This window comes from Cimex lectularius, unplaced genomic scaffold, assembly GCF_000648675.2.
Source record: "Cimex lectularius strain Harlan isolate CLEC.00 unplaced genomic scaffold, Clec_2.1 scaffold315, whole genome shotgun sequence".
Classification (NCBI taxonomy): domain Eukaryota; kingdom Metazoa; phylum Arthropoda; class Insecta; order Hemiptera; family Cimicidae; genus Cimex; species Cimex lectularius.
Genome location: NW_019392916.1, coordinates 285,850 through 312,473, shown reverse-complemented (window position 1 = coordinate 312,473; position 26,624 = coordinate 285,850). Strand labels below are relative to the sequence as shown.

Below are 26,624 nucleotides of genomic sequence, written 5' to 3'. Positions count from 1 at the left end.
ACGCCCCCATAAAGAAAAGTAATTACTTATTTTTCATTTATAAATTTTCAATAAACTATGGAAGGAGTTAAGGTCCAATTAAAAATTATATAACCACGAACATATAAATATAAGTTTTATTATCATTGTCAATTATTAACTTAATTAATTCAATACGTAAAATAGAACACCATCGACCGTGATATGCGCACACTCGAATAATGTCAAATTGTTAAAAAATCAAATATACAACAGAATAGAGAATACCTAGAAGAAGAAAAATATTGAGCAAATCTAAGAATGAAATGAAGCAACAGAATAGCAGTAAAAACTGGATATCCTCGTCCATGGTCTCGTCTGCCCTTAGAATAATAGAGTTCGTATAAGTAGGAGAAAAATCTAGCTATGTGTTTCTACTTTTTGCTTCAAAAATCTAACTTAGAAAGTAAAAAAAAGTAATTACTGTCTTACTGCTTAACGTGCAACTACCAGATCGTTGGCTGTCGCGAACGAGGGATCAAACCACTTACTATATATAATATATAAAACTTTTCTTCAAATTACACTGAAATAAAGTTCCATGGACTATGCCAGATTTCGAACCCAGAATTGTGAGCTTGGCAAATACGAGTCAGACGCTCTAACCACACGACGACCGCGTATGTCGTATCAGCAGCACTTTCTTCACATTGGATGATTAAAAAAAGGTTAAAAATTCAATAAATAAAAGAAATCAAGAACTACTGTACACATTAGAGGAAAAAAGAAAAAAATTAATATAGAGCACATTAGAGAAGAAAAAACAATCTTGCACAAAAATATGTTCTTTCTTTGAAAAATTTCCAACTATATGACACAGTAAACTAAATCCATTACATTTCGTCCGATTGACCAAATCAACTTCTTTCAATTAATTAATCTTTATGTAAGGAATTGGTTGAAATGAAAAAGGTCCTTTTTTTAAAGGTTTTTGCTTCCTTGAAAAATGGCAAAAGAGGGAAAATTCGAAAGGTGGGTTGAGATGGGAAGTTGGTGTCCGAGAGGATCGAAGACACGATAGATCAAGTGGTACAGCAGCGGCGTATTTAGCCGAAGATCGTAGGTTCGAATCCCGCTCGTGACACTAACTTTTTCATTTCAACCAATACCATACATAAAGATTAATTAATTGAAACTGTAAAGTAAGTTGTGAAAGCAAGACCTCTAGGCCTAAGGTCTTGTCTACCCGTTAGAATAAGGTTAATATGATAACAAAGGAAATCCTGTACTACATAATACATAATTTGACGTAGATGATCAATTGGGAAAAAAATTTGTTTCGTATTAAAAACACGTTTTTCATTTTTTTGCCGACGTTTCGACCTTTATTCGGGTCATCTTCAGGGCATATTCTTGTGGTTTCATATTGGTTATGTGTGAAAGTGTTTTCACAAGAATAGCACCTCATACCCTGAAGATGACCCGAATAAAGGTCGAAACGGCGGCAAAAAAACCGCAAAAGGTTTCTTTTCTAAACTGCCTCATTCTCGATCGTCCTAACGACTTCACCAAATTATGAAACAACAGTCACTAAGGAACACACATTTGATTCTAAATTTTTGCATAATACATAATCTAACACCTCAAACCGTTAATTTAATTGTTAAAAAAGGACACCATTGCATGTCCTGCCCCTATAGTGAAATCCTATAAAATGTAGAAGTGTATTAGTCGAGGGGGGAGTTGTAGTTAGGGGGGAACATATGTAGTTGTAAAATTATAAGTTGGAGCCCGCAGTTGCTGAGTAATTATGGCGTTCAACAAGATTTGCCACGCTAGCGATGCTGGGTTATATTATAATAGTGCTAAATTTTAATTAGTATTAATATGTAAAAGATATTTTATTGTAAAGTGATATGAGCCTCGTTCGCGACCCGAGTAGGACGAATAAAGCCGTCCTTCTGTCTGACAGGAATTAATTTCATATGTATAATTACATGCTTTACTGCCTCTATGAAACTGTAAACCGAATTCAAAATGCAGGGCACTGTTGTTTTTGCCTTTTCCTAGGCTAAGGCAAGTTAAAAATCCAAAAGATAAATTAATGTACTTCCTGAAGAGCAAAACTGCCTGCCAGAAAACATTGAAAAATCAAAATAATGGAAAACATTTGAGTAATGTTAACAGATTTATTAGGTTCTCTTGAAATACAGATGATGTTGAATAAGACAAAGTTATTCTAAGGCCAGGTAGTTAAAAATCTGACAGGTAAATTCGTTTAACTAAATCCCAAGGTGTAAAACATCAAACGTAACTATTAAAAAATTAACTCAATAATGGGTTATTTTGGGTGATTTGAGCAAATATATAACATTCCTTGATAGATAAAAATTCATCAGGTAAATAATTTTACTTGCTGAGCTGCAAAATATTAAAAATCTACACAATAATGGACTATTTTGGGTAATTGTAGGAGGTATATTAGATCCCCTTGATAAACGGCTAATATTGTAGAAGACACCAAAAGGTAAATTTTACCTTCCTCTGCTTCCTCGATTTCAACAAACCTTCGAGAAAACATTAAACATAAATATTAAAACATCAACACAATAATGGACCATTAAGGGTAAATTAGGAAGGTCTATTTGGGTACCCTTGATATATCGTCAATATTGTGCAAGACAAAGTTATTCTAAAATCGTTTAGGGATAGGAATTTCTTTCCTGAACTACAAAAACCCTTCGAGAATACATTAAACATAAATATTAAAACATCAACACAATAATGGACCATTAAGGGTAAATTAGGAAGGTCTATTTGGTACCCTTGATATACAGCCAATATTGTGCAAGACACAGTTACTCTAAAATCGTTTAGGGATAGGAATTTCTTTCCTGAACTACAAAAACCCTTCGAGAACACCTTAAACATAAATATTAAAAAATCAATACAATAATGGACGATTTCGGATAACCATATTTATATTAGGTTTCCTCGATGTACAGCTAATTTTGTACAATCTAAAGTTAGATTATTAAAAATCGAACGGTCATACGAATTTCTACCGTGAGTTGTACAACAACTTTGATAAAATTCTCAAAGGATCCGACCTTTTGTTGTTAATAAAATGATCATAATTTATAAAACCTAACTGAGAACAAATTAACATTACAATTACTGTCTCCGAAAGATTCTAGACGCACTTAACATGTCTTCTTACATGTAAGTTAATTTCCAATCGATGAGGGTATTTTATTTACATATAAATTAAATAAACTTAGAAAGTCTTACTGTCTTTATTAACAGCGAGGTTTACTTAACTAAGTTTCAAATATTTTTGTTGTTATGACGTTGTTGCCTTCTTTCCGTATCAAATTCCCTTCCTGATATAAGGTATATTATGATAAAGTGTATTTGTGATTCTGACTGCGTCATCGGACAGGGTCTAAACTCAATCTATTGACCGTTCGGTCAATTGGCGGCCACCGGATACAACTAGTTACAATTCAGTTATTGGCCAAACATCCTTTCCAGGCATGATTGTAAAAACCAATTGTTTTTTATATTTTGGCGGTGCAAAAAAAACAGTCTCACATTTTCTAACAGTCCCAATTTAATCCATCAAATACATACCAAACATGAAGAACCCCTGAATACATAGGTGATTAAGAATATTAATCAGTTATCTGATAGAAACAACACCCTAAATTCGGTCTACATATTTGTTCATTTAGAACAACAATATTATTACTTTTTTTAAGAATTAAATCTGAATTTCAAATATATGTACTGAAATATTTAGACCAACATCCTTGCACATATGAATATACGCGTTCGACGAAGGCCAAGGTAAGAACAGTATAACTCGAATGTAAAAACGAAAAAAAAAATGAGCGGCATGAATATGCATATGGAGGTAAGTCATGGTTCGGTTTTTATTTTTATTTTTCCCTTATGCTCCAACGCTTTTGCTCAGCGGCTTTTCCTCCAGTCCAACAAATTGGCAGGAACGTGTATGAAAAAAAGTAACAAAGTCTATCATTATCGCGAATAAGGTACTTAAAACAATTAACCTAAATATTTTATCGTACGAGGAAAACATCCAGATGTGCTACGAGGTCGACATACGTCATCTTACTTTTGGAACCAATCCCGCCTAGGTGTCCAGCATGTAGAGGTAGGTTGCTCGATGTGTGCCACTAAATTATATGGTGCCATACATTGACTCCATATAGAGAGCGTGTAGGGATGCCATCCGATATGAGAGTTGCACTTGATCTAGGCAACTACGATTTGGATCCTCTGTTCCGATTTTTTGAGCAAAAAAGGATTTTATAGTATAAATTAATGATAGATATCGCATTTTGTATTTTATTGTTTGGGCATACTAAGATTGAATGTATTCAATAGCGTGAAGGTATAACATTACAGAGCCGAAGGCGGGATATTGAATACCCTACTTGAGTGAATTGTATGTATTTAAGAATAAATGAGAGTATGTTTAAACTTCAAAAACTCATACGTCGGACGCTGGAATTACCTAGCTGTTGACAACCACTGGAGTGAAACGTCTGTGCAGGACGCGTAAGAGATCTGACCCTCCCAAAATAGCAAAGTGGAGAATTCTTGTGACTTAAAAATTTAAAATTTATTAGAAGATTTTATAAACTTTATTCCAAGGTAAAAAAGTGATTTCTTGATTTAATCTCCTTAAATGATTTATTCCTGGTCAATAATTAATCCACTAGTTGATCAATTTCTGATATATCTCACTCAACTTCAACAATAACGCTCCGGCAATTGATTGATAAATTTCACCGGTGTAAAAGGTTTAAATTAATAACCAAAAATCACTCTTGCGTATCCAACTATAAATAAATATACCAATTGTAAATTATTCACTCCGTAACATATCCAAGTTTCCATAAAAGTAAAATCACACCGTGCTAGTACATTTCCGCATATCTCGGACAGTGTACTGTAAATTATTATCGACTAAGTCTACCAAGGTTTTCATAATCAATCGATATGATTGATGACCTTCGAAGGGAAAATGTACTTACTTTAACTTGGCAAATATCTTTGTTTTTTCTTCATGCTGTCATGGTAGTCATACCAACTAAAAACTTTAGTGTTGTATTACGTAGTAAATAAATAGATCGGGTTGCTCTACATTAACCATGACCGACTTGGTCACAATACGATCTACCCCGTCCAGAAATTTTACGGACAAAAGAAACATGACAACATTAAAAACATCGATAACACTAATTGCACAAGTTTACCGCTTGTCAAATATTTAGACAAGCCGATAATGGTTCTTCTCAATGAGTTATCCGTTTTCTTTATTAATTTCTTTCAAATTAGTTAAACAATCATGACATCTAGAAGAGCGATTCGGAGATAAATTTACGAAAGCAATTACACGAACTGTTAATCACGGGCCCTCGAGGAATATCCATGTTGGTCAATTGGAGCGATCGGTTTTTAATTTTCAAGACTGTAGCCTCCCTCCGGGCCTTTCTCGGAACGCGATAAACAGCCACAAGACTTTCGCTTTCTTAAATATATAGTTCAATAACACGTTAACCGTTGTGGAAAATACACGACTTAAAAAAAGGAGAAACACCCAAGGGCATTTTCGCTCCCAGTATTACTGCCGTAGGCAATGGTACAGAGGTTCAAGGTAGTTCTAAACAAAACCGCTTCCAGGCATTTTAAAGCATGGGCTACGCTTTAACTATTTATATTTTCAAATATAAAACAAGGCGATTCATGCTTAATGCTAACTAGAAAGTTTTGTATTTTATACATTTTTATACATTTTTACGGATCGTAAATTCATAAGAAACCTCATTAACAGGGTGTCCTTTTTAGCTGGTTCGGCTCTGAATTTATCTTGAACAGATAACGTAATCGGAAAACGAGAAAAAAAATCTTAATTTCATTTTTTATTATTATTTTGAATAACTAATGTTTTTTTATTTTAATTCTGTACTTTGTTTAAATAGGCCATGGTTAACAATAATTTAACGGAAAAACATACAATAACGATTACTTGACGATCATAAAATAAAACTTTCTAGCCGAAGGAGTTTTAAAAAATATTTTTAGCTAATAAACGGTTGTCATTTTTAAAAAACGTACAACATCATCCCAAGAAATTCATAACACCGACTAGCACCAAAACAGCAAATGGAATTACTTAAAAATAAAAACGAAATTGACATGTACCTTAGTTTTATTCTTTGACAAACTCAAAATCTGATTTCGCCATCGTATTCTGTGTAAAACATTGTTTAAAACGGAGGATAAAAAAGTATACGTTTTAATTTAAAATTTCAAAGTTTTACTGACTCTGAACCATCCAGACAACAAATACATAAAAAAGTAACAATTTAAAACTAGACTAAAAATATTAGCTAAGTATTTTTTGGTTTTTCGATAACGTTATCTGTTCAAGAGAAATTCGGCCGGATCATCTAAAAAGGACACCCTATATGCAATAAGAAAACCCGCACCGAGACATTTTTTTCACAATTTTCTTAACTAAATCAGGCCTAGTTTAAAAAAATGGTTTAGTTATAAACACGACTTATTTTATATTGAACCTTCTAAGGCGATAATTTAGGTCAAATCGCATTCCATAGCCCCCGGTAATGAGATAATCAACGATCTGAAATAGAGTCGAGCCTGTGGCTTATTAACGTGTAGAATGTAATAAATTCAGCTTGATAAAATAAAATGGGCAAATTATTTTCCCTCGACCAACCTTATTGGGGAAGGTGGTTAGGACATGAACATTCAACATCAAAATAGGTAAACGATGTTTATAAATTAGCTTGGAATGAATTAGCTTTATTAACAAGCTAAATAGAAGGTAATGGATTGAATACACATAGGCAGTATATGGATCATAATACTCTTATCAGGGGAGAAAACGGACGTGGGATCATATATTTTTATGAACCGTTTTTTGGTAATCCGAATTTCTGGTTATTCCAACAGAGCTCGGTTCCCATTATAGACTGCCGAAATCCACTGAATTTCGTCCTTTGTTGTTATTAATTATGTTAAATTGTACAATATTTATAATTTGTTTGTTGCATCCTTAGATGCAGGGATAAATTTCACACATAAAAAAATAAAGCTTATGTAATTATAATGAGAGTGAGTTTAGTATTGTGACTAAGGTACTGAGAACTAGCAAAATATTTTTTACCAAGTGACTAATTTGATATTCACTGTTAGTACCCACAAAAACATCTAAACACAAATTTTGAGAAAATACCAAAATTAAAAAATAAATGTGTGATGTTTAGTGACCGTTAGTTAACGATTATTTGGTGATAGTGAGATCGGTCTGGTGTGACATAGGTTTTAGAAAAAGGTTTTCTTTATCGTGCCAACGTTTCGATCTTTAATGAGATCATCTTCAGGGCTCAAAGTGTTCGTGCCGGCCCTCTCAACACGACACACAAGAATGACACAACTTCGCAGAACACAACACTTTGAGCCCTGAAGATGATCTCAATAAATATGGAAACGTTGGCACGATAAAGAAAATGTTTTTCTAAAACTACGTCATACCAAACCGCATCTCACGACCTCCCAATAATCATTGTGTATAAATTTTGAGTAACATTTCTATTTTTCTGGCTTTATACTTACTTTTTTTCTCGAGTTTTCGCCATCCAAATAACTGATTTTTTTTCCGAAAACCACAAAATTGTTATAATTCCAATAGACATTTACAAAGGTCTTCAAAACTTCACGAAATGGAATAAACACGGCTTCCGTAACGAACTGGAGATATAAATTAAAACGTGCGGGTCGTTTTTGTTGATTTCATTTCTCTCACTTACAAAGGCTTAGCAGTTGAAAACTGTTGACATAAACTGAAAGAGCAGAATGTCGGTTTCCGACGCTTGCACTACCGTCGAATTTGAATAATCCCAGATGTGTTATGATTTTCTGGTGGAACTCGGGACATCGGCGTGAAAAAGAAATTGCCCCCAATGAAATCCAGCCCAAAAATGCATATTCTTATATTGAAGGGTTTTAAATGGTGCTTAAAACGAATCCTAAGTTTTTGACCTACTTTATTCTAAAGGGTTTTTGCTTTTTGTATCTTTTTATATATCTAATCTCATTTAATACGATCCTGCATATTATTTTCTCATCCTACGTAAAAGGAAAATCAACAGATATAATAACTTATTACCGTGAAATACATACACAACAAAGGCAGAAATATGTACCATATGTAAAACAAATTATGTAAGTTACTTACAATATTTCTGTCTCGGCTTGTAGGGCACATTACAAAGTACGCTAGGACACGTTAGTTAGTCGCATATTTAAATTGATATTTTAATTGTTTTTCAGTAAACCATGGGAAATTAATCCCGTCAGATCATGAATTATACATATTTAAAATATTAATGTTAACCTTCCTTTTACTAAAACGATACATTCAACAATATTTTTGAGTTTTTTCCGTTTTCTGTCATTCTGGTCTTTCAAAAAGTGTAGCTGAAACTGCAGTTTTATCATCTGACACACTTCATAATATTTCACCCCACTTTGATTTTTGCATAGTCAGTAAGAAGACAAATATACCACTGAGCTTAAATTTTGATCAAAATGAGTGAAATTAATCGTAAAATCAATTGGCACACAAATACAGGTGTACTGAACAATGAACTATTACTTTGATAATCTTTTTAAAAAGATAGTTCCTATTCACAGTAAGTTGTTTTCAACGATCCGGATATCGAGCCTACAGCTCATCATCAGGAAATGTCTTACATTTCATGTCGAGGGACGTGGTTGTGGAGCTCCTTCAACCTGATGATGAGCTGTAGGCTCGAAATCCAGATAGTTGAAAACAACTTACTGTGAGTAGGAACTATCTTTTTAAAAAGATTGAACAGCACACACACTCCACCATTTATCTTTTATATTATTTCGATAATGTTTGATGATTTTTTTTAGCACTAATCATTACTTCATTGACAAATTCCACATCTACACAATACCAAGGGTAGCAATGGCAATTTGGGACGGCCTGATGGCTTTCAGCTAGATATAAAACTTGGGCTAAGATATAAACTTTGATCTATAAAAAATATTCAAAAAGCACAATAACATTATCAGAAATAAAAATAAATAAAATGCGACCTATTGTGAAATCTCCTTAAGACAAACCGAACTTATCATTTAGGGATATTTTGTCGAAGGACATTATAATTCTAGTGATCATCTTGTCACGTTTAACAACTAGTGAGACGTTAACCAATTTTTTGTCATGGTATAAATTGACGGTTTATTTACGGGTAATAAATAAAGAGTCAGGCCTAAAGATTAAAATCATATCTTCAAAGTGTTCTGAAGTCAATTGTGTCCAATATAAAATCACAGGAAGTCCGATTAAATATCCGGAGATTTAATTCTTATATAAATTACTTTAAAAAAAAAAAACAGAAGGACAGATCCTTGAGACGATAAAAGCACCCGTTTATTGAATCTATTAATAAAAGCATATTGTCGTTTTCAACTGGGCTGACGTACTTTTATAAGTACAAAATATTCTTTAATATGTAGAAAAGATTTAGAAATATCAAATACCGGTCAATTTCCATTTTAAAGTGAATCCGGTGAAAATAAGACGGTCCCTTAGAAATGCTTATTATCAGCTATCATCAGATCGGGTGGGGCCCTCGCAGGACGAAGGATAACCGGTTCTCTCGGGGTATCAGGTGCATCCAAGACACCTCCAGGGAACAGGCGCCATCTGACATTCCAAACGACTTCTAAAAATATAACCGACTCATAGTTTTGCAAAGAAGTTTAAAAGCCCACTTCCCGCTTCGAATGTAGTTGCATATTCATGAGCTTCGGACTTGCATTGCACAGATCCTTAGCATCAAATCCAAGTGATTTAACCAGAATAATAAATCGCCGTTACCTTGGATTTTCGCCGTTCTTTGCTTCTGGATTTGTATTGAGGAACAAAGAGCTCCCACGAGTACTTAAACTTTTGAATACCTAATCATTATCTATGATGTAAGGTCAAGTGAAAACAATAGATATTGAATAATTACAAATCACTCAACATATTATGTATAAAATGGTTCTATTTTTATCACAGCATTTATTATTGCAATACACTCCCAAGATCCATTTCATGCTTTGTAATGTTCATGCTTGCTAATTTTCACGCTTAAATCAAAAGTGATCCCAGATCTACCGAAAAACAATCGCGAATATGCATTTTTTTAAATGTTTTAGTTGTATAATGATTTCTCTGAATATCTTAACAAAAAAATATCAATCTTTACAAGAGGCTTGGCAATTTCATAACAAGTCCATAAAACTCATGTTACAATTATCCTTGTAGGTAACAGCAAGTTGTGGAAGAGAAAAAGATGGTAATTTGATATGGGAACGTTTATTATTTTCTGTGTGTGTAAGTACAAATGCCTGACCTTTCTCAGCTTTTGGGACGGCGAGTCAAATCAAACGCTAGTCCCACTCTACAGCTAGATTTCACTGGTCAGATTTACATACCCAATCACGACCTCAGCCGATTTTGGACGCCCGGGGCTAAAAAGCAAAACCGGAACTGCGGGCGGTTATACGATTTGAAAAGACTCTCGCCTTTCTAATCGCTAGAAGGCGAAAATACGCAAAACGAGCCTAGGACAAAAGTCTGAGGATGTTGGAAACAAAAACAAAACGAAACGATACGGATCGTATCCGAAATGAGTCACGGCGCTATCTCTGGTCACGACACCAACAGCCAGAAATTCGCCCGACAATTTGTTCTAAAAAATGAACAGATGTAAAAATTTCGAGCCTTGAAGAAAAAATTCTAGCGCGGTTGAACACAACGCCCAAAAGAAAATATTCAAATGGACTACCCACCTTCGGTGATTGGTTATTTTACAGTGATAAAAATCGGATTGAGCTAAAAAAACCGTTGATGAAATACTCAATGAGAGATGTTTTCATGGGTCCTAAATCTACATAATTAACGTCTTGAAGCAGCATCATATAAAATGATTACATGTTTAAGGCTAACACATGCAAATTCGGAAATTAAAAATCCACCTTGTGAATAGAAACGAGCGTTACATTTCGGCGTTATTGTTGTGGAAAGAAACCACCTAACTAGAATTTAAAACGAGTTCGGAACCCAACTATCAGGCATGGTCATTGAATACAAATTTAAAGATCACCTTGTGTCAATTCTGAGAGTGAAAAGTTGGCGATTTAAACCGAAAACTAACCTTATCGGTCCTCAATTTCATTTATTTCGATTCATTTATGATGCAGAATCACAGATATTGTACACTTGTTCAAAAACCCCAAAGTTTTCATATCATTCGATAAATCGTAACGAAGGTCATTCAAGTCTAGTCAGGCTCACTTATGCGTGAACCTTAATTGATTTCGAAATTCAAAAATACTTGTTCATATAATTCATTATATTTAGTAGTCTATTTACCAAATTACTTCTTTCAATTAATTAATCTTTTTATGTAAGGTTTTGGTTGAAATGAAAAAGTTAGTGTCACGAGCGGGATACGAAGCCCCGACCTTCGGCTCGATACGCCGCTGCTCTACCACTTGACTGGTCACTATAGCTCAATTGGTAGAGCAGCGGCGTATCGAACCGAAGGTCGTGGGTTCGAATACCGCTCGTGACACTAACTTTTTCACTTCAACCACAACCTTACATAAAAAGATTAACTTGTTATAATATAAACTTTTGTTTCTAGTTGGACGAATTGACCAACGTTGCTCGTTTTACTGATGTATACGCTTTTCTGGCTCCTCGACTGGCTTCCTAAGCATGAATAAAAGAGGACGATGTAACAGTTAGTGATTATAATTTTTTTTTAAATTTTTGTTCACGGTTAGGGAATGAAAGCGCAGAATTGTATTAATAATCAGTAACCTGCTTTTGAACAGGTGTTTTCGGTATTTATAAGGTCAAAAAATGAGATGAATACGGTTGGGTTCGTTACTTCAATCCGAGAAAAATGATGGTCAACGACGACATATTATTTTCACAAACAATCCCTTAAATTGGACACAATCAATAAAAAAATGTTTTAAATTTGTAAGTTTTGTTTCTTCCAATGGTCTATGTAACTGCTATTTGCTGACCATATTTGTCTGACTATTCTAGTTGTTTTGGCCTTTTTTGGTTTGGGTTATGTTTAGGCGAGATTGACATCACACAGACCAGTAAACCCCTTAAATACCACAAAACGAGGAAACTTAACCCCCAAAAATGATCGGAAATGACTAAAGGTCATTACCCAATAGACCTCAAGAATAATTCTAAAAATTTATCTATATAAATTATATTGTCACAAGACGAAAAGAATGTTTAAGTTTCCATATTTCTGAAGAACTGTTAAAACACTATATATTATTAGTGTATTAAATGGGCCCTAAGTCCACAATCCATGAATATACAATAGGTTGAATTTTTTGCTAGGAATTTCAACTTTAATTATAACCAAAGTTTCGGATAAAAGGGTGTTTTAGGGATTTATTAGGGCAGAGAAATCGGCGAATTTGGTTACGTTCGTTAATTCATTCCGCGGAAAATCTGGCTAAAAAAAGTAAACCATAAGTTTGACACAAACAACCAAAAAGAAGAAAAGTAGACGTATAAATATGTACGTCTTCGTTATTCGCAATGGTGTATGTAGCCTATTCTGGCTGTTTACGACTGACGGTGCACTTCGATTTTTCGCCATCTTCAGGGTGTTTTTAGGTTTGGGTTGATATTTAGATTGACACCACACATGGCTTCCTTTTTAACTATTATTATTATTATTTAGGGTAATTACAAATTAAGTTATTTCATGAATTTTATTATCTATTTAGAAATCGTGAGATGCGGTCTGGTGTGATGTAGGTTTCAGAAAAACATTTTCTTTATCGTGCCAACGTTTCGATCTTTATTGAGATCATCTTCAGGGCCTGCGATTTACAAACGTTATTTACATATAACAATTACATTTTGGATGTGGAAAAGTGAATTTATACAATGCAAAATATATTTTTTATATATTCAATCAAAGTATTTCTACTCACTCACTTCTTCTGTGTAATTGTGCCATTCTTGGATATGGTTTAGAAATGGTTTATATCAACAGAGATAAACACAGCATCAATTACAGTCGCAGCTACGATAATATCATTAATCAAATTCAATACAGATAACATACCTATATCACATTACATTTCACACATCAAGTATTTTTCACATAGTCTAATTTCCCAACAATTTAGCTTTCCTTTTCCTATTTATCCCTTTCTATATAATCCTGAAAGGATAATCTGGCCGAAACATTTTTTCCCTTCGTCGGCTCTTTTCACCTCAAAGTAGCCGACGCCTTATACAAAAATGTCTTTTCTATACAGACATCCTTCCCCACCCCTTAAAAATCCAACGTATATAAACACAGAATAGCAAAATCTCACTGACACTCTCGACACGACACGCAAGAATGGCACAATTACACAGAAGACAAACACTTTGAGTGAGTAGAAATACTTTGATTGAATATATAAAAAATATATTTTGCATTGTATAAATTCACTTTTCCACATCCAAAATGTAATTGTTATATGTAAACAATGTTTGTAAATCCCAGGCCCTGAAGATGATCTCAATAAAGATCGAAACGTTGGCACGATAAAGAAAATGTTTTTCTGAAACCTACATCACACCAGACCGCATCTCACGATTTCTAAATAAATATCGATTAACGGTCACTAATCACCACACAATTTTATTATCATTCTTATAAGGATTTTTTTTTGTATTTCGTTAATTTTAATAATTGTTTATTATTGTATACATATTTACGATTAATATTTATTCTTAGTGAATATTTTTTTCTCTTTTATAGAAAACTCTGACAAACGGTAACAGCGATTATACTTTACACTATCTTTCACTTTCAAATTGTAATTTATATTTGTTTTCTTTCTGAAAATAACAAAAAGTATTTTAACCAATCAATAAAAATATCAAAAACCAAAATTCTAAACTTTCCGTAAGACCAAAACATTGGGTACAAGCAGACCAAAATGATCGGAAACGATCAAGCTGTACGATCACCATCCCGTAGAACTGAAGAATCAATCACACTTTATGTTTTATATAGACAGCCTAGATAAGTTTTATTCTCAGGGGATGAAGTTAAATTTTAAGTCTAGATGTTTGTGGAGAACATCTGAAACACTAGCATATCAAGGCGAGTATATCCTAAAATGATTAAACAATGTGCCTACTGAAGCCCTGGAAAATTCATAGTCCATGAAAATGATTTTGTTTTATTAATATCAATAAGAGTAAAATATTTGTCCAAAAACAGGTATTTTAGGTTTTATTCAGTTAATTTGGTTGGTTCGTTAAGGACTCATTGTGGTTGATGAACTATGAAATCAACATCAGCTCGGATTTACATAATTTATAAATCATTTTTACATAAAAAATCTACAATTGACAATTACTGCGATTCATGAGTGAATAATGTGAAACGAATGAGTGACCAACTTTCGAGTGGTTGTAATATAAAGATACAATTCTCTTATGCAACAGGAGCGAACGCAGGGAGTTTCTTATCGAATTAACATTAAGGATTAAATTTTGAAAAGGTTTTTTTAACAAACTAATAGTTTTTATACTGCATAATAGTTTTATTAATGCACGTCTCTGTTTTCCGACAAGTCTCCGGAGGGTGCGTTCTTGTTATATTATCTCAAAAAATGATATGAGGACAAATTGACGTGGACGAGGCCTACTCAATTGTCATTAGTCATTAAAAAAATCGAATATATATTAGACATATTAAAAAAATGTCAATGTCACTCGACGATTCATTAATGAAGCCCCAATACTTTTCGATAGTGACCACTCTCGAGATTTGTAAGACTGCGCGAATTGATTAAACTGAAATTGTTCAAGAGGCAGAAACATGTCAAAGGGACAGATGTAAACGAATGAATAGTAAACAAATTAGATTTGGATATTTTCCCCTTTTGGGCTTGACACAGACGGCTAATGGAATTTAGATCCGCCTCTCGAAAGTTCCCCTGTTTACAAAGTCGACTGACGGGCATTATACACGACAAGCTTTCAAAAATAGGAATTTTCCGTGGATCTTGCTGAAAGTTTGAGTTTGTAACGCTAGACACCTCTTCCTGGAGAAAACCGATGAAAACAATATTTTACCCTCAAAGGATATACATCTAACTGCAGTTTACAAACTTTTCGACTTATTTATCGCAACTGAAGGTGATTATTATGGCCATAAGTAATGTAAAACTTATGAAAACCTTGCACATTTTAAAGCAAATTACTTTCCACTACATATTATATGGCTTTTCAGACACATATAAATTAGTAGTGTAAAGTGAATACCAATTTAATTAGTTGATAATAATAAAAAAATATTTATTTATTGAAAACATGAATCAATATATAAAATACACCGCATAATTATTTCACCTAATGTCATGTTTCACCTCAAATGCAAAGTACTCTCAAATTAGTAGGAAGGTGATGTGATATGGGTCTAGGGTTCAACCGAACAACACCACATCAATACTAGTGACGAAGATAAAGCTGAATTTAAAAGCTTCCTCTTGAAAAAATAATAATAATAATTTTCTCCAGGGTGACTAAGTATCTGGGCATAACACTAGATGAACAGCTCACCTGTAAGAAATGATATTAATTAAAACAATACAAAAAGCGAGGCGATAACTAGGTTGGGCCAAAGTTTATATATATATATATATATATATATATATAATTAAAGCTACCTACAAATGTAACCAGAGGTCTAACCGAACCGTTGTATCTAGCCAGTAGGCTTACATATAGTAAAACGTTGTGTATATATATATATATATATATATATATATATATATATATATAAAATATATATATAGACTTTAGCCCAACCTAGTTATCGCCTCTCGTTTTGTATTGTTTTAGTTGATATCATGCACTGGCCCGGCGAATCGGCGTCCATATACGGACGCTGTTTTGCCGTGGACGCCGGTTATTGCTTCGAGTTGATAGGAAGATGCGTATGTTTTTATATATATAAAACTTTGGCCCAGCCTAGTTATGGCCTCTCTTTTTGTATTGTTTTAATTGATATCATTTTTTCTGTCAGCTGTTCATAAGCTGTATTGTGGTATAAATCCAAAAATAGCCTCCTGGCTAGATACATCGGTTGGGTTAGACCTCTGGTTACATATGGAGCCCTTGGACAAAAAAGGCATCAAATTAATTTAAAAATTAGTAAGGTTGGCATGTCTTAAGTAACACTGCAAACTATGATAATAATTTTAGCATTGGGAGTGGGACTGGGATTGACACCGTTGCATACACCCATCCCGAGGATGGCAGTCAAGTGCAACAATTAGGACAAAATGAAATAAAGCCTAAAAGCTACCAGAAAATTTAAAAAAGGATAAAATTAAATGAGTCGACTAACAATGATGAATGATGAAAATTTTGATCTACCTTCCAAACAAAAATTACAAGAGATGTTTGTAAGAATAAAAAGTCCCCAAGCTATAGCTACTACTTATTATGGTATGGAGATGGATCGAAAATGGAACATCCAGTGAGGGGAGGATTCAACGGCCCAGATTTTAGCCTAGAAAAACCTCTAGGCCCCCACTTCCACTTACAATCTGAGATACACGCAATAGAACTTGCCCAAATGCCCAAAAAATTCTTCGAAAAGGATTAGAAGGTACGCAGAGATACAAGCACCCCGAAAATCCTCCAAGACGTTTGAACCAGAGACATATCATTGAGTGAAGATTAACGAGGTTTCAGTGTGAAGGAGAAGTGATGTCACTGTGAAACTTGATCTAAAGGCTCAAATGACAAATTCAGCATGTCTGAACATATTTATTTAATACAACATTTGTAGTTGTAAATATCAAATAAATGTAATTTAAAAAAAAAGAAATAACTAATATGTAAATAATGTGAACTTATACCTTGCGTGATCCTAATCCTTTTACCAGACGCCAACTTGTTAAAATATGATAGTGTATTAGATATTATGTTGTAAAGAAAGTTAACAAAGTTAATTTGAGTTAAGATTTCATTTTCAAATTCTATCGTCATGTTATGACGTTTACACCAAGTTGATGATATCACTGTAGTTATTTATCTACATTTATCAGAAGGCAAACGATTCGGAATGAAAATGGATTGATAACACCAATTAAATATGAAAGTTTAAAAAAACAGACGGTAATGAATTTAATCAATTCCTCATAAACCTACAATTTCACAAGCTACAAAAAACTCAGAAACTGATTTCATACAAATCTTTTTCTAGCACCCTCCTGGGATATATTACACTAGTTTTAAAATAAATTTAACAAAAACTAAAAATACGTCAACTCGTGGATGTCTTGTGTAATTTCATATTTTAGGGAGTTAAAGCTGAGACCATTTCAGACATTTCTGGTGACATTGAGGTCAATAGTTATTTATTTCGATTTCCGACTTCTATAGGCCATATGACTCGTAACTGCCCACAATCTGATGTGGTTTATATCACATCGTAATCTCAGGTCAACGATACTTCCTCTCAATTCACCTATTTTCTTGAAATTATATATTTCATGTTTTATTTATCTAACATTGTTACACAACAGTTCATGCATAGGTTCGAAACACTAAAAAATTACATTAAATTGTCTGAATATTTAATTTTATACGATTTTGCATGGTTTCGAGGTTTATGTAAGCTTAAGAATTCATCGACGAATCAAAGTTAAAAAGCCATGATTTGAATTTTATTTATCTATCTTTGTTATATTTTGTATTAAAGTTACAGGCCATAATTAATCGAACAACAGAACTGGGAAATTATTACTCAGTTTATTAATAATAATAATAATAATAAAATAAAAGCATTATATTTCCTAAATAATTCAAACTGAATACTTTTCGGCAATGGTCCTCCAGTATGAAATATAATATATTTAAATAATGACTTGGACAAGAAAAAGTAATTTATGGTCAATAAACCTCAGCTATGCGATCTGCGAGTTGATAAATTATTGTTTTCAATGATTATTGAGAACTCTTCTTTTCGTCTGTAATTTGTCAGATATGATTTGATTGTGATTTTCTTCTTACGTCCCTATTTGGTTTCTTGTCCTCCTTCTATATGATGGAATTCTTACTGAATATTTTCCAAACCTCTACAAAAGAGCCTGTGACAACTAAAACTTTTAACACAGAATCATGATGTTCTAAACGGTCTGGAATGTTATTTCTCACTATTTTTGGTTGTTCGGTCTTAGGGGGAAAATAAAGCGTTCTGTATAAACGGGAGTGAAACAAGGTTGTCCACTAAGTCCCCTGCTCTTCTCTTTATTTTTGAATGACATTGAAGATTGTCTAGATGGTGGACGGGTGCGCATCGACACTAAAAGATTAAAGCTCTTAGCCTATGTCTCAGAGAATGATTAATTCCTTTATCAGTATACCGCATTAATTTAACTTGGAAATAAATACGAATAAAACTAAAATCGTGGTGTTGGTAATGGGTGTATATTGGCGAGGAATAGCAAGTGGTTTTTACGAAATGCTCAAATAGAATTAGTTAATGAAGAAGTCTTGGGTGTAACTCTTACCTCTAAATTTTTGTAGTGCTTTGCAGAAAAAAATATTGATTTTTATTCTAAACTACGATTATGTAATACTGTTACCAGAGCCATAGATTGTTACCGTGCCCGTTTTTGGGATGGATTCTATTTTGTTCCTGAGGAAAGACTATTTCGAGTTTTTTATTTTAAAAAAAATATTACGTTACCCTCTATGTACCATCAGCGTTCATGTACAATGAAAAATTACATTCCTTTTTACACATACATAATTACATTACAGCTAAATTTTTAGTATGTAAGAAGACAGGTTCCCCAGAATCGTTGCAACTCATATTGTTCAGCAACGAATATTTTTAGCAGCGGAAATTAATAATTTAGTTAATAAATATCAACTAAATGAAAATATTAACTTAAACAACGTTAGGTTGTGGGATTATAACCTTAATCAGATTATTGGCTGTGTGCTAGAGAGTTCAAAGATTTCAATAAAAATAATGCTAATTAATGTGAATCGTACTGAACTTATAAAGGTCTGAAGTTTGATCTAGCAGAGTATCATTTTTCAAAAAAAGAAATTACCTCTTAATTGTAACAGATGAGTAGTGAAGGTGCGTTTAGGTGTATTGTATATAGGTACGTTCCTGTCATTTCAATAAGATCCTGACAATTTAGAATTTTGCAGTTCGTGGCATGAGGTAGTGAATGACCGAATTTATCAATTCATGCTATGCTCTTAAGACATCATCTCTCATGACTTACAAATATTAGATTTAAATATTTTGGAAAACTGAGTTTCAGTACTAATAAGATGTTATCTAATTACTGTAAAAATGATGAAAACTATGGAATGAGTTTATATTTTAATCAATTTATATTGCATTTATTAGTTAACGGAACAATTATAATTTATTAGATTATTTTAGTTTTACTTAAGATACATTATTATATCAAATGCACTATGTATTATAAATTCACCACAGATTTGTACTTTTATATGTTTTATATTATATAAAAATGTGTGGTGATTAGTGACCGTTAGTCGATGATTATTCAGAAATCGTGAGATGCGGTCTGATGTGATGTAGGTTTCAGAAAAACATTTTCTTTATCGTGCCAATGTTTCGATTTTTATTGAGATCATCTTCACGGCCTGGGATTTACAACCATTGTTTAAATTTAACAAAAACATGTAGGATCTGGAAAAAAGTGAATTTGTACAAGGCAAAAAAATATTTTTTTTTAGATTCAATCAAAGTATTTCTACTCACTCAAAGTGTTTACGCACAAACACTTTGAGTGAGTAGAAATTCTTTGATTAAATATATTTTTAAAAAATATTTTTTGCATTGTATGAATTCATTTTTTTCCACATCATACATGTTTTTGTTAAATGTGTAGAGATTAGTGACCGTTAATCGATAGTTATTCAGATATCGTGAGATGCGGTCGGGTGTGATGTAGGTTTCAGAAAAACATTTTCTTTATCGTGCCAACGTTTCGATCTTTTATTGAGATCATCTTCAGGGCTCAAAGTGTTTGTCTTCTGTGTAATTGTGCCATCCTTGTGTGTCGTGTTGAGAGTGCCCATTGGAGTGTATGTATTTGTTAAATGTAAACAATGTTTGTAAATCCCAGCCCCTGAAGATGATCTCAATAAAAGATCGAAACGTTGGCACGATAAAGAAAATGTTTTTCTGAAACCTACATCACACCAGACCGCATCTCTCGATTTCTGAATAATTATATAAACAATAAATCCGAGTCTTGGCTATCTTTAATGTTATTCTGTATAGTTTGGGAAATCTTTTTTTTATGTGTTCGTAGATAAAAAGACAATAATAATATTTTCCACTGAATCAGTTCTAAATTTAACCTAATTCCAAAAACCTTTTTCTATGTATAAAAAAAAAGACAATAATAATTTTCTCACTGAATCATTTCCAAATTTAACCTAATTCCAAAAACCTTTTTCTATTTATAACATAGGAACATCCAGGGAAGTAATTATACAAATTTACATTTTAAAAAAATTAAAACATGTAACATTAATTCGGAAAAATGCTTTTGATTTTTATAAAGCATTACAGACATCTCTACAAAAATATCGTTTGATATAACTTGTGTAATGGATAGGAAAATAAATTCCACATAATTTCACAGCCGAATGAACTCACACGCGATGTGGAATTTCAAAGGTACTAGGTGAGCTCCCGAACAAAAAATCCATCCAAAAAAATACTTCAAATAAAATAAAAAGTAAAATTTTTTCAATGATCAAAGAGAAAATCTCGCTTCTTCAAATCCGTTTGGCGAAGAGGAAATATCATGTCAGTTATTTATCACAAATTGATAAAACTTGATGGGTCTATGAATATCAATGCATATCATTAATAAACAATATTAAATAAAAATACACTAATAAAGAGATTGTTCCGTGTGGTCTGACAAAAATCACCCAGACATAGCACTGAAGATGGCGAAAGCCGATACGCGTGTGACGGACCCATCGCGGAAAGGCTGGCCCACAAAAGAACGGTAACGAACAACTTAAATATTTCATATTTGATTAGTTACTTAAATATTGAGAAAGGAAATAAGTAACTAAATTAGTAAAACCAACCAAGATAAGAAAAGTTTAAAAATAAAAACAAAAGGTATGTGTGATATAACATCGCAGTTTCCTCTTTCAACATATAGACACCTGGAACAAGCTATTTCTGATTTTATGTGTTTCTTCTTCATTAAATTATTTATTAAAGTATGTAGTACATTTATGAACTAATAATACCATAATATATGCGCATCGATTAGATATGCTTTCTAAAGACCAGTCTCTCCACCGATAGAGGAGTCAACTTCCGAACATAATCAAATCAAAGGGGAAATCTCTTAAAAAGATAAGAGCAGGAACACAAAATAACGAATACATTACAATAGCCCAACTTATGTTTTGAACATTCGCATATGCCTTTTTTCATTAAATTGAATAGAATAAAACGTTCCTCAGCGGAGAACTAATTTTTGCGAATTTCTTCAAACTTGGAATTTACGCCAATTAAACTGAAAAATATTTTCAACGTCGTAAGGCTGATTACATACCATGCAAGGCATATTAAAATTTTTAAAGGGGCAATATTAAGTACCATTTTAATACCATTTTGCGCATATACTACGATATGCCCAAAATTCATATTACTATAACATATCTGTCCCATTATTAAATAACTAACCATAATCATCTATCCTATTAGCTAAATTGAACTTCTAAGGAGTCAACGCCAGTTTTCGCTTATAAAGGATTATTTCGATTTCATAATTTTCTAAAATAATAAACGGGAAAGACACGTACATCAGAGAACGGTTATATTATGGCAATAACATCATAAATTTGATAAAACATAAGTATTGTATCACGATAAGACAATCGTTACAGGTAAAAATAGAAGTGTTTACAACAGCTAACAATGTACAGTACTACAATAAAAATTCTAATGAAATTTACTGAAAAGCGAAAGTTTCTGTAATAGTAAATGTTAAAGATAAAACACCAATAAGTTGAAAAACCATGCGAATTAATAATCACCATAATTAAATCAGGAAGATAGACAAAAGTTAAAAATTGTTCTGTTTACAAAAGCTACCCAGAATATTAAGTCGATCAAGAGATTTCATAAGTTTCTGGTATATTAAACATCAAAGAACCATAAAAACGTAGTGAATGGACAATAGCACACCAATTACAAATCATAAATGTTGATAGGTAAAATTATTATTTACAAAATAAAAATTGCATTGACATGACGATTATCACTGATCAAAATGTGGCCATTGCTAGGTTGGTTGGTTTTTTTACAATCAATTGCAAATGTTTGTTCTGTGTATAGTATTGTGTCTCTAGTATTTAATGATCGTTAATTAATGATTATCTGGAGATCGTGAGATATGGTACGTTTAGAAAAACATTTTCTTTATCGTACCAACCTTTCGATCTTTATTGAGATCATCTTCAGGGCCTGGGATTTACAAACATTGTTTTTTCTGTTTATCGAGATATTGTGAAGTAATTCTTATGTATGTGGCTAGGAAATTTGTACAACTAACTTTGTAAATTACGAATGATTTGTTGCCTAGTGGTGTTGGACCTTTAACTTTGAAAATGGGCGATTTTTTTAGTCAAAAGGTCGTGAATGGGGTTGTAGGGGGTTGATTTTGAAATTCTGGTTATATTCAAAGGGTACAATTACTAATATTAGAAAGAAAACTAATTTTTGTGTACAATATCGAAAAAAATTTGTTTTATGCCGTTGGCGTAGGCTACGGCTGAGTTTGCACGTGTTTGTCCTGTGTAATGCTGAGTGTATCTCTGTTAATGTATACCAGGCCTAAAAAGTTTCGTTTGTATTTTTTTTTTTTCAGTGTTTACTATTTTTATGTTTTTTATATCAAAGTCGAGTTGTTTGTTAAAACGGTCGGTGGTCATTCCTGCGAACTTAGAGATCAGTTTTTTACAATCAATTACAACGGTTTTTTCTGTTTATCGAGGTCCTGTGAAGTAATTCCAATATATTTGGCTGGGCAATTTGTACAATTAACTTTGTACATCACGTCTGAATAGTTGGCTAGAGGTTTAGGAACATAAACTTTGGAGAAAAGAGCGTGTACGGTTTTGTAGTTCTGGAAGGTTATTTTGACGTTGTCTGAGGAGAGAAATGTAGTCAATTGGTATGATGAGTGAACCACCGGTCGTTAAACAACCCTACGTTATAATATATTTGAATATGGTCATAGCGATATGTCAAAACCAAAAATATACAATAACTAGCAATAGTTCTTGAAAAACCGCATAATTGCTGTGTTTGCGTATACTTGGTGAAAATGGAGATGTGAATTTGTAACCTGCTGTTTTATAACATGTTTACAGGGTGGATTTGATATTTTCTTTGCAAGTGGGCGACTTTTTTTTACTCAAAGACAGTTGTGAATGGGGATTGTCGGGATTGGTTTTCTAATTCTGGTTCATTCAAAAGGTTAGTAATATAAAAAAGTAAACTATTATTTACAATATCGAAAATAGAAAATTTATATATTTATTTTATAATGTATCTGCACTGTGTCTCTGTTAACGTATATCTTTTGTAAAAAGTTTCGTTTGTATTTGTTTTGTTCAGTGTTTAGTATTTTTATATTTTTCAAATCAAAGCCGTGTTGTTTGATAAAACGGTGGGTGGCCATTGCTGTGGGGTTAGATTTAAGTATTTTTTTACAATTACAAATGTTTTTTATGTTTGTCGAGATAATGTGAACTAATTTCTATTATGTTGCTGGGCAATTTTTACAATTAATTTTGTACATTACGTCTGAATTGTCGGCTAGCGGTGTCAATCATAAACTTTGGGGAAAAGTGTGTACGGTTTTGTATTTCTGGAAGGTTATTTTGATGTTGTCTGAAGAGAGAAATATATTAAATTTTTATGAGTGAACCACCGGTCGTTAAACAACACACACGTTAAAATATAAATATTTATGGTCATAGTGATATAATGCCAAAACCAAAAATATGCAATCACTAGCAACAGTTCCTCAAAAACCGAATGAGCCTAACGTACAACGATCATGCCATTTTGATTTCACTAGATTTTCAATAATAAATGGTTAACCTATATTACAAAGTTGTTTGAATGATTATAAACTCTAATCATAAATATGATCAAATAAACTTTCCTGGCGTTATAGCAATCGTTACAAGTAAAACAGGAGAATATTTTTAAAAACTAATGAGAATTGACAGAACGTCTGATTAACAGTTATCAAACTGTATGAACAATTAGGGAAATTATTATTGTCGTAGTCACAAGTGTCAGTTCAGTTTAGATAAGTTGACACTTTGTCTAATTCAGAAATGGGGAAGTTTTCTTCGAGTTTTCGATGATATATACTCTAATAAAGAAGTATAAATAATATCCAGGGTGATTTTTTTTTAAATTATTTTTAATATTAATGTTATGAAAAGGACCTTGACTGGTGATGGGTTTCGTAGAGGGGTTTCCAGGCGGTTCGGCCTCCTCGGGGAGCGAGGAGAAGCAGAGCGACTCGAAACAGACACGCATGTATTAGCTTGTATTCAAACAAAACACGTACGCGACACGCAACTAGCACATAGCACTGCTTTTGTCAGACTAATTCTAATTCGGAGCCGGGAGAGTGGTGAGCGCGGAGCGGGAGTGGGCGATCACCGCGCAACCTTCTGGCCCGGCACGACTCCGACCTTATCTCGTACCGGTCGTACGACGTACCCGTGAGGGACGGAAGAACGTGGTACGGTTCGTCTGAACCCCATTCACGACCGGGAGGGTTGATTAAAAGGGGATGCAACCCTGGAAATTGCCACTTACCTCCTTTTCCGCTAGTCCATAAGCACACGTGCTTGACAGCCTCGCGATACTGGCCCGTGTTGACAGAGTGCGCTTGTTCGTTAAAAGCCGATGTCGTAAGGGCGCAGCACATGCCTAAACCTGATCCACTGGACGTGTCAGACCGGCTTCCGGCTCGCGGTGGGAGTCGGGGGACGAAATTTTTTCACTCTAGTCTCATAGATTTATTTAATATTTTTATTATTCATAAAACACTATTAATATCCATAAAGGACACCACTGTAAAACAATGATTAGAATTAAATTATGTATTTTTCCTCGACATTTTGTCTAAAGCACAGTCCGATCTATGGAACTCCATAATAGAGAATGTGTGTTTGAATAAAATTTCTTTTAGTTCCAGCAATGTTTATTTTTATTTCATGGAAAGCTTTTCAACTGCTTCGCAGTTATCTTCAGCCAATTAATTTTAAACAAATTAAATTTAGTTTTTAGGTAAATGTTGAGATCACTGTACAAAACAATCGATCTTCTGATTCTGAAGATTGTCTTAAGACTGAGTGTTTTGTATGGTGATCTCAACATTTACCTAAAAACTAAATTTTTTGGTCGAAAGTATTTACTACACTGGGTTGCAAACAAAATATTAGCTCTAAAAAATAATAAAAACACTAATATAAGATTGTGTTGGGTTAGGGGTCACGCCGGAATTTTTGGTAATTTCATGGTAGACACACTAGCAAAACGAGCTTTGTATGAGGGGAAGAGTCTTACAGTTCCTATTCCCATTCAGAAGGCGAAGAACGATGTATCCAGGCGGAAATTATTAAGAAATGGCACAGCACAATTAATTCTACACCGACGGTTGCTTTCAATACCTCAATAAATCCAAATTGAAATAAGTAACCTTGGTTCCATGGACTGGCCTAGTCAAAAAAGGACTGCTCTATGATAAGCCGACTTAGATCCGGTCATGGCATTTCTGGGGTGTATCTTTACAAAATAACCACAAAGACAGACTAAGTTATGCGGAACATGCCATGTAGAGGAAGATGTAGAACACCTTATTATGAACTGCAAGAAATATTCGAAAGAGAGAAGGATTTGGTTTGACAGATTATATGCAAAGGAGTGCATTGTCAAACCAATAAATTACAAATCCCTACTCTTGCAAAATGATGATCAAATATACCGTCTCATGATAGAGTTTATACATAGCTATAACACTGCAAAATGTATGTATGTATAATTGAATTGTGTATTTAATTTTTGATTTATGATTTAATTTGTGTATAAATTATTTATTTATTTAATTATTTATTCTATTTAAATGTATTCATTAATGTATTTATAACTACAGCTTACTATCAATACTAAGGAGAGAACGTACTGTAATGTGGAAACACAAGATTAAAAAAAACTTTCCATGAAATAAAAATAAACAGTCTGGAACTAAAAGAGGATTCTCCATTTTTCCTCGGTTGGACGTTCGCATTTATAAAAAGTTTCGATAAGTTAATCCAACTCTACCCTGATATGTGATATACAGGGTGACTGGCGATAAGTGTCATTGGATGAAGAGAAATTCAGCCGGACCAACTAAAA

At 33.2% G+C, this 26,624-nt stretch overlaps 1 protein-coding gene across 1 annotated transcript in view; it reads right to left on the bottom strand.

The window, feature by feature from the left end:
* The window catches only part of LOC112127839 (cGMP-dependent protein kinase, isozyme 2 forms cD4/T1/T3A/T3B-like), a 41,553-nt gene extending 16,401 nt beyond the window's left edge, over positions 1-25,152 (bottom strand). The window contains exon 1 of the mRNA XM_024229296.1: positions 25,041-25,152. Coding sequence (XP_024085064.1) covers positions 25,041-25,152 — 112 coding nt within the window. The remainder of the gene's footprint in view (positions 1-25,040) is intronic.
* Between the last annotated feature and the right edge of the window lie 1,472 nt (positions 25,153-26,624).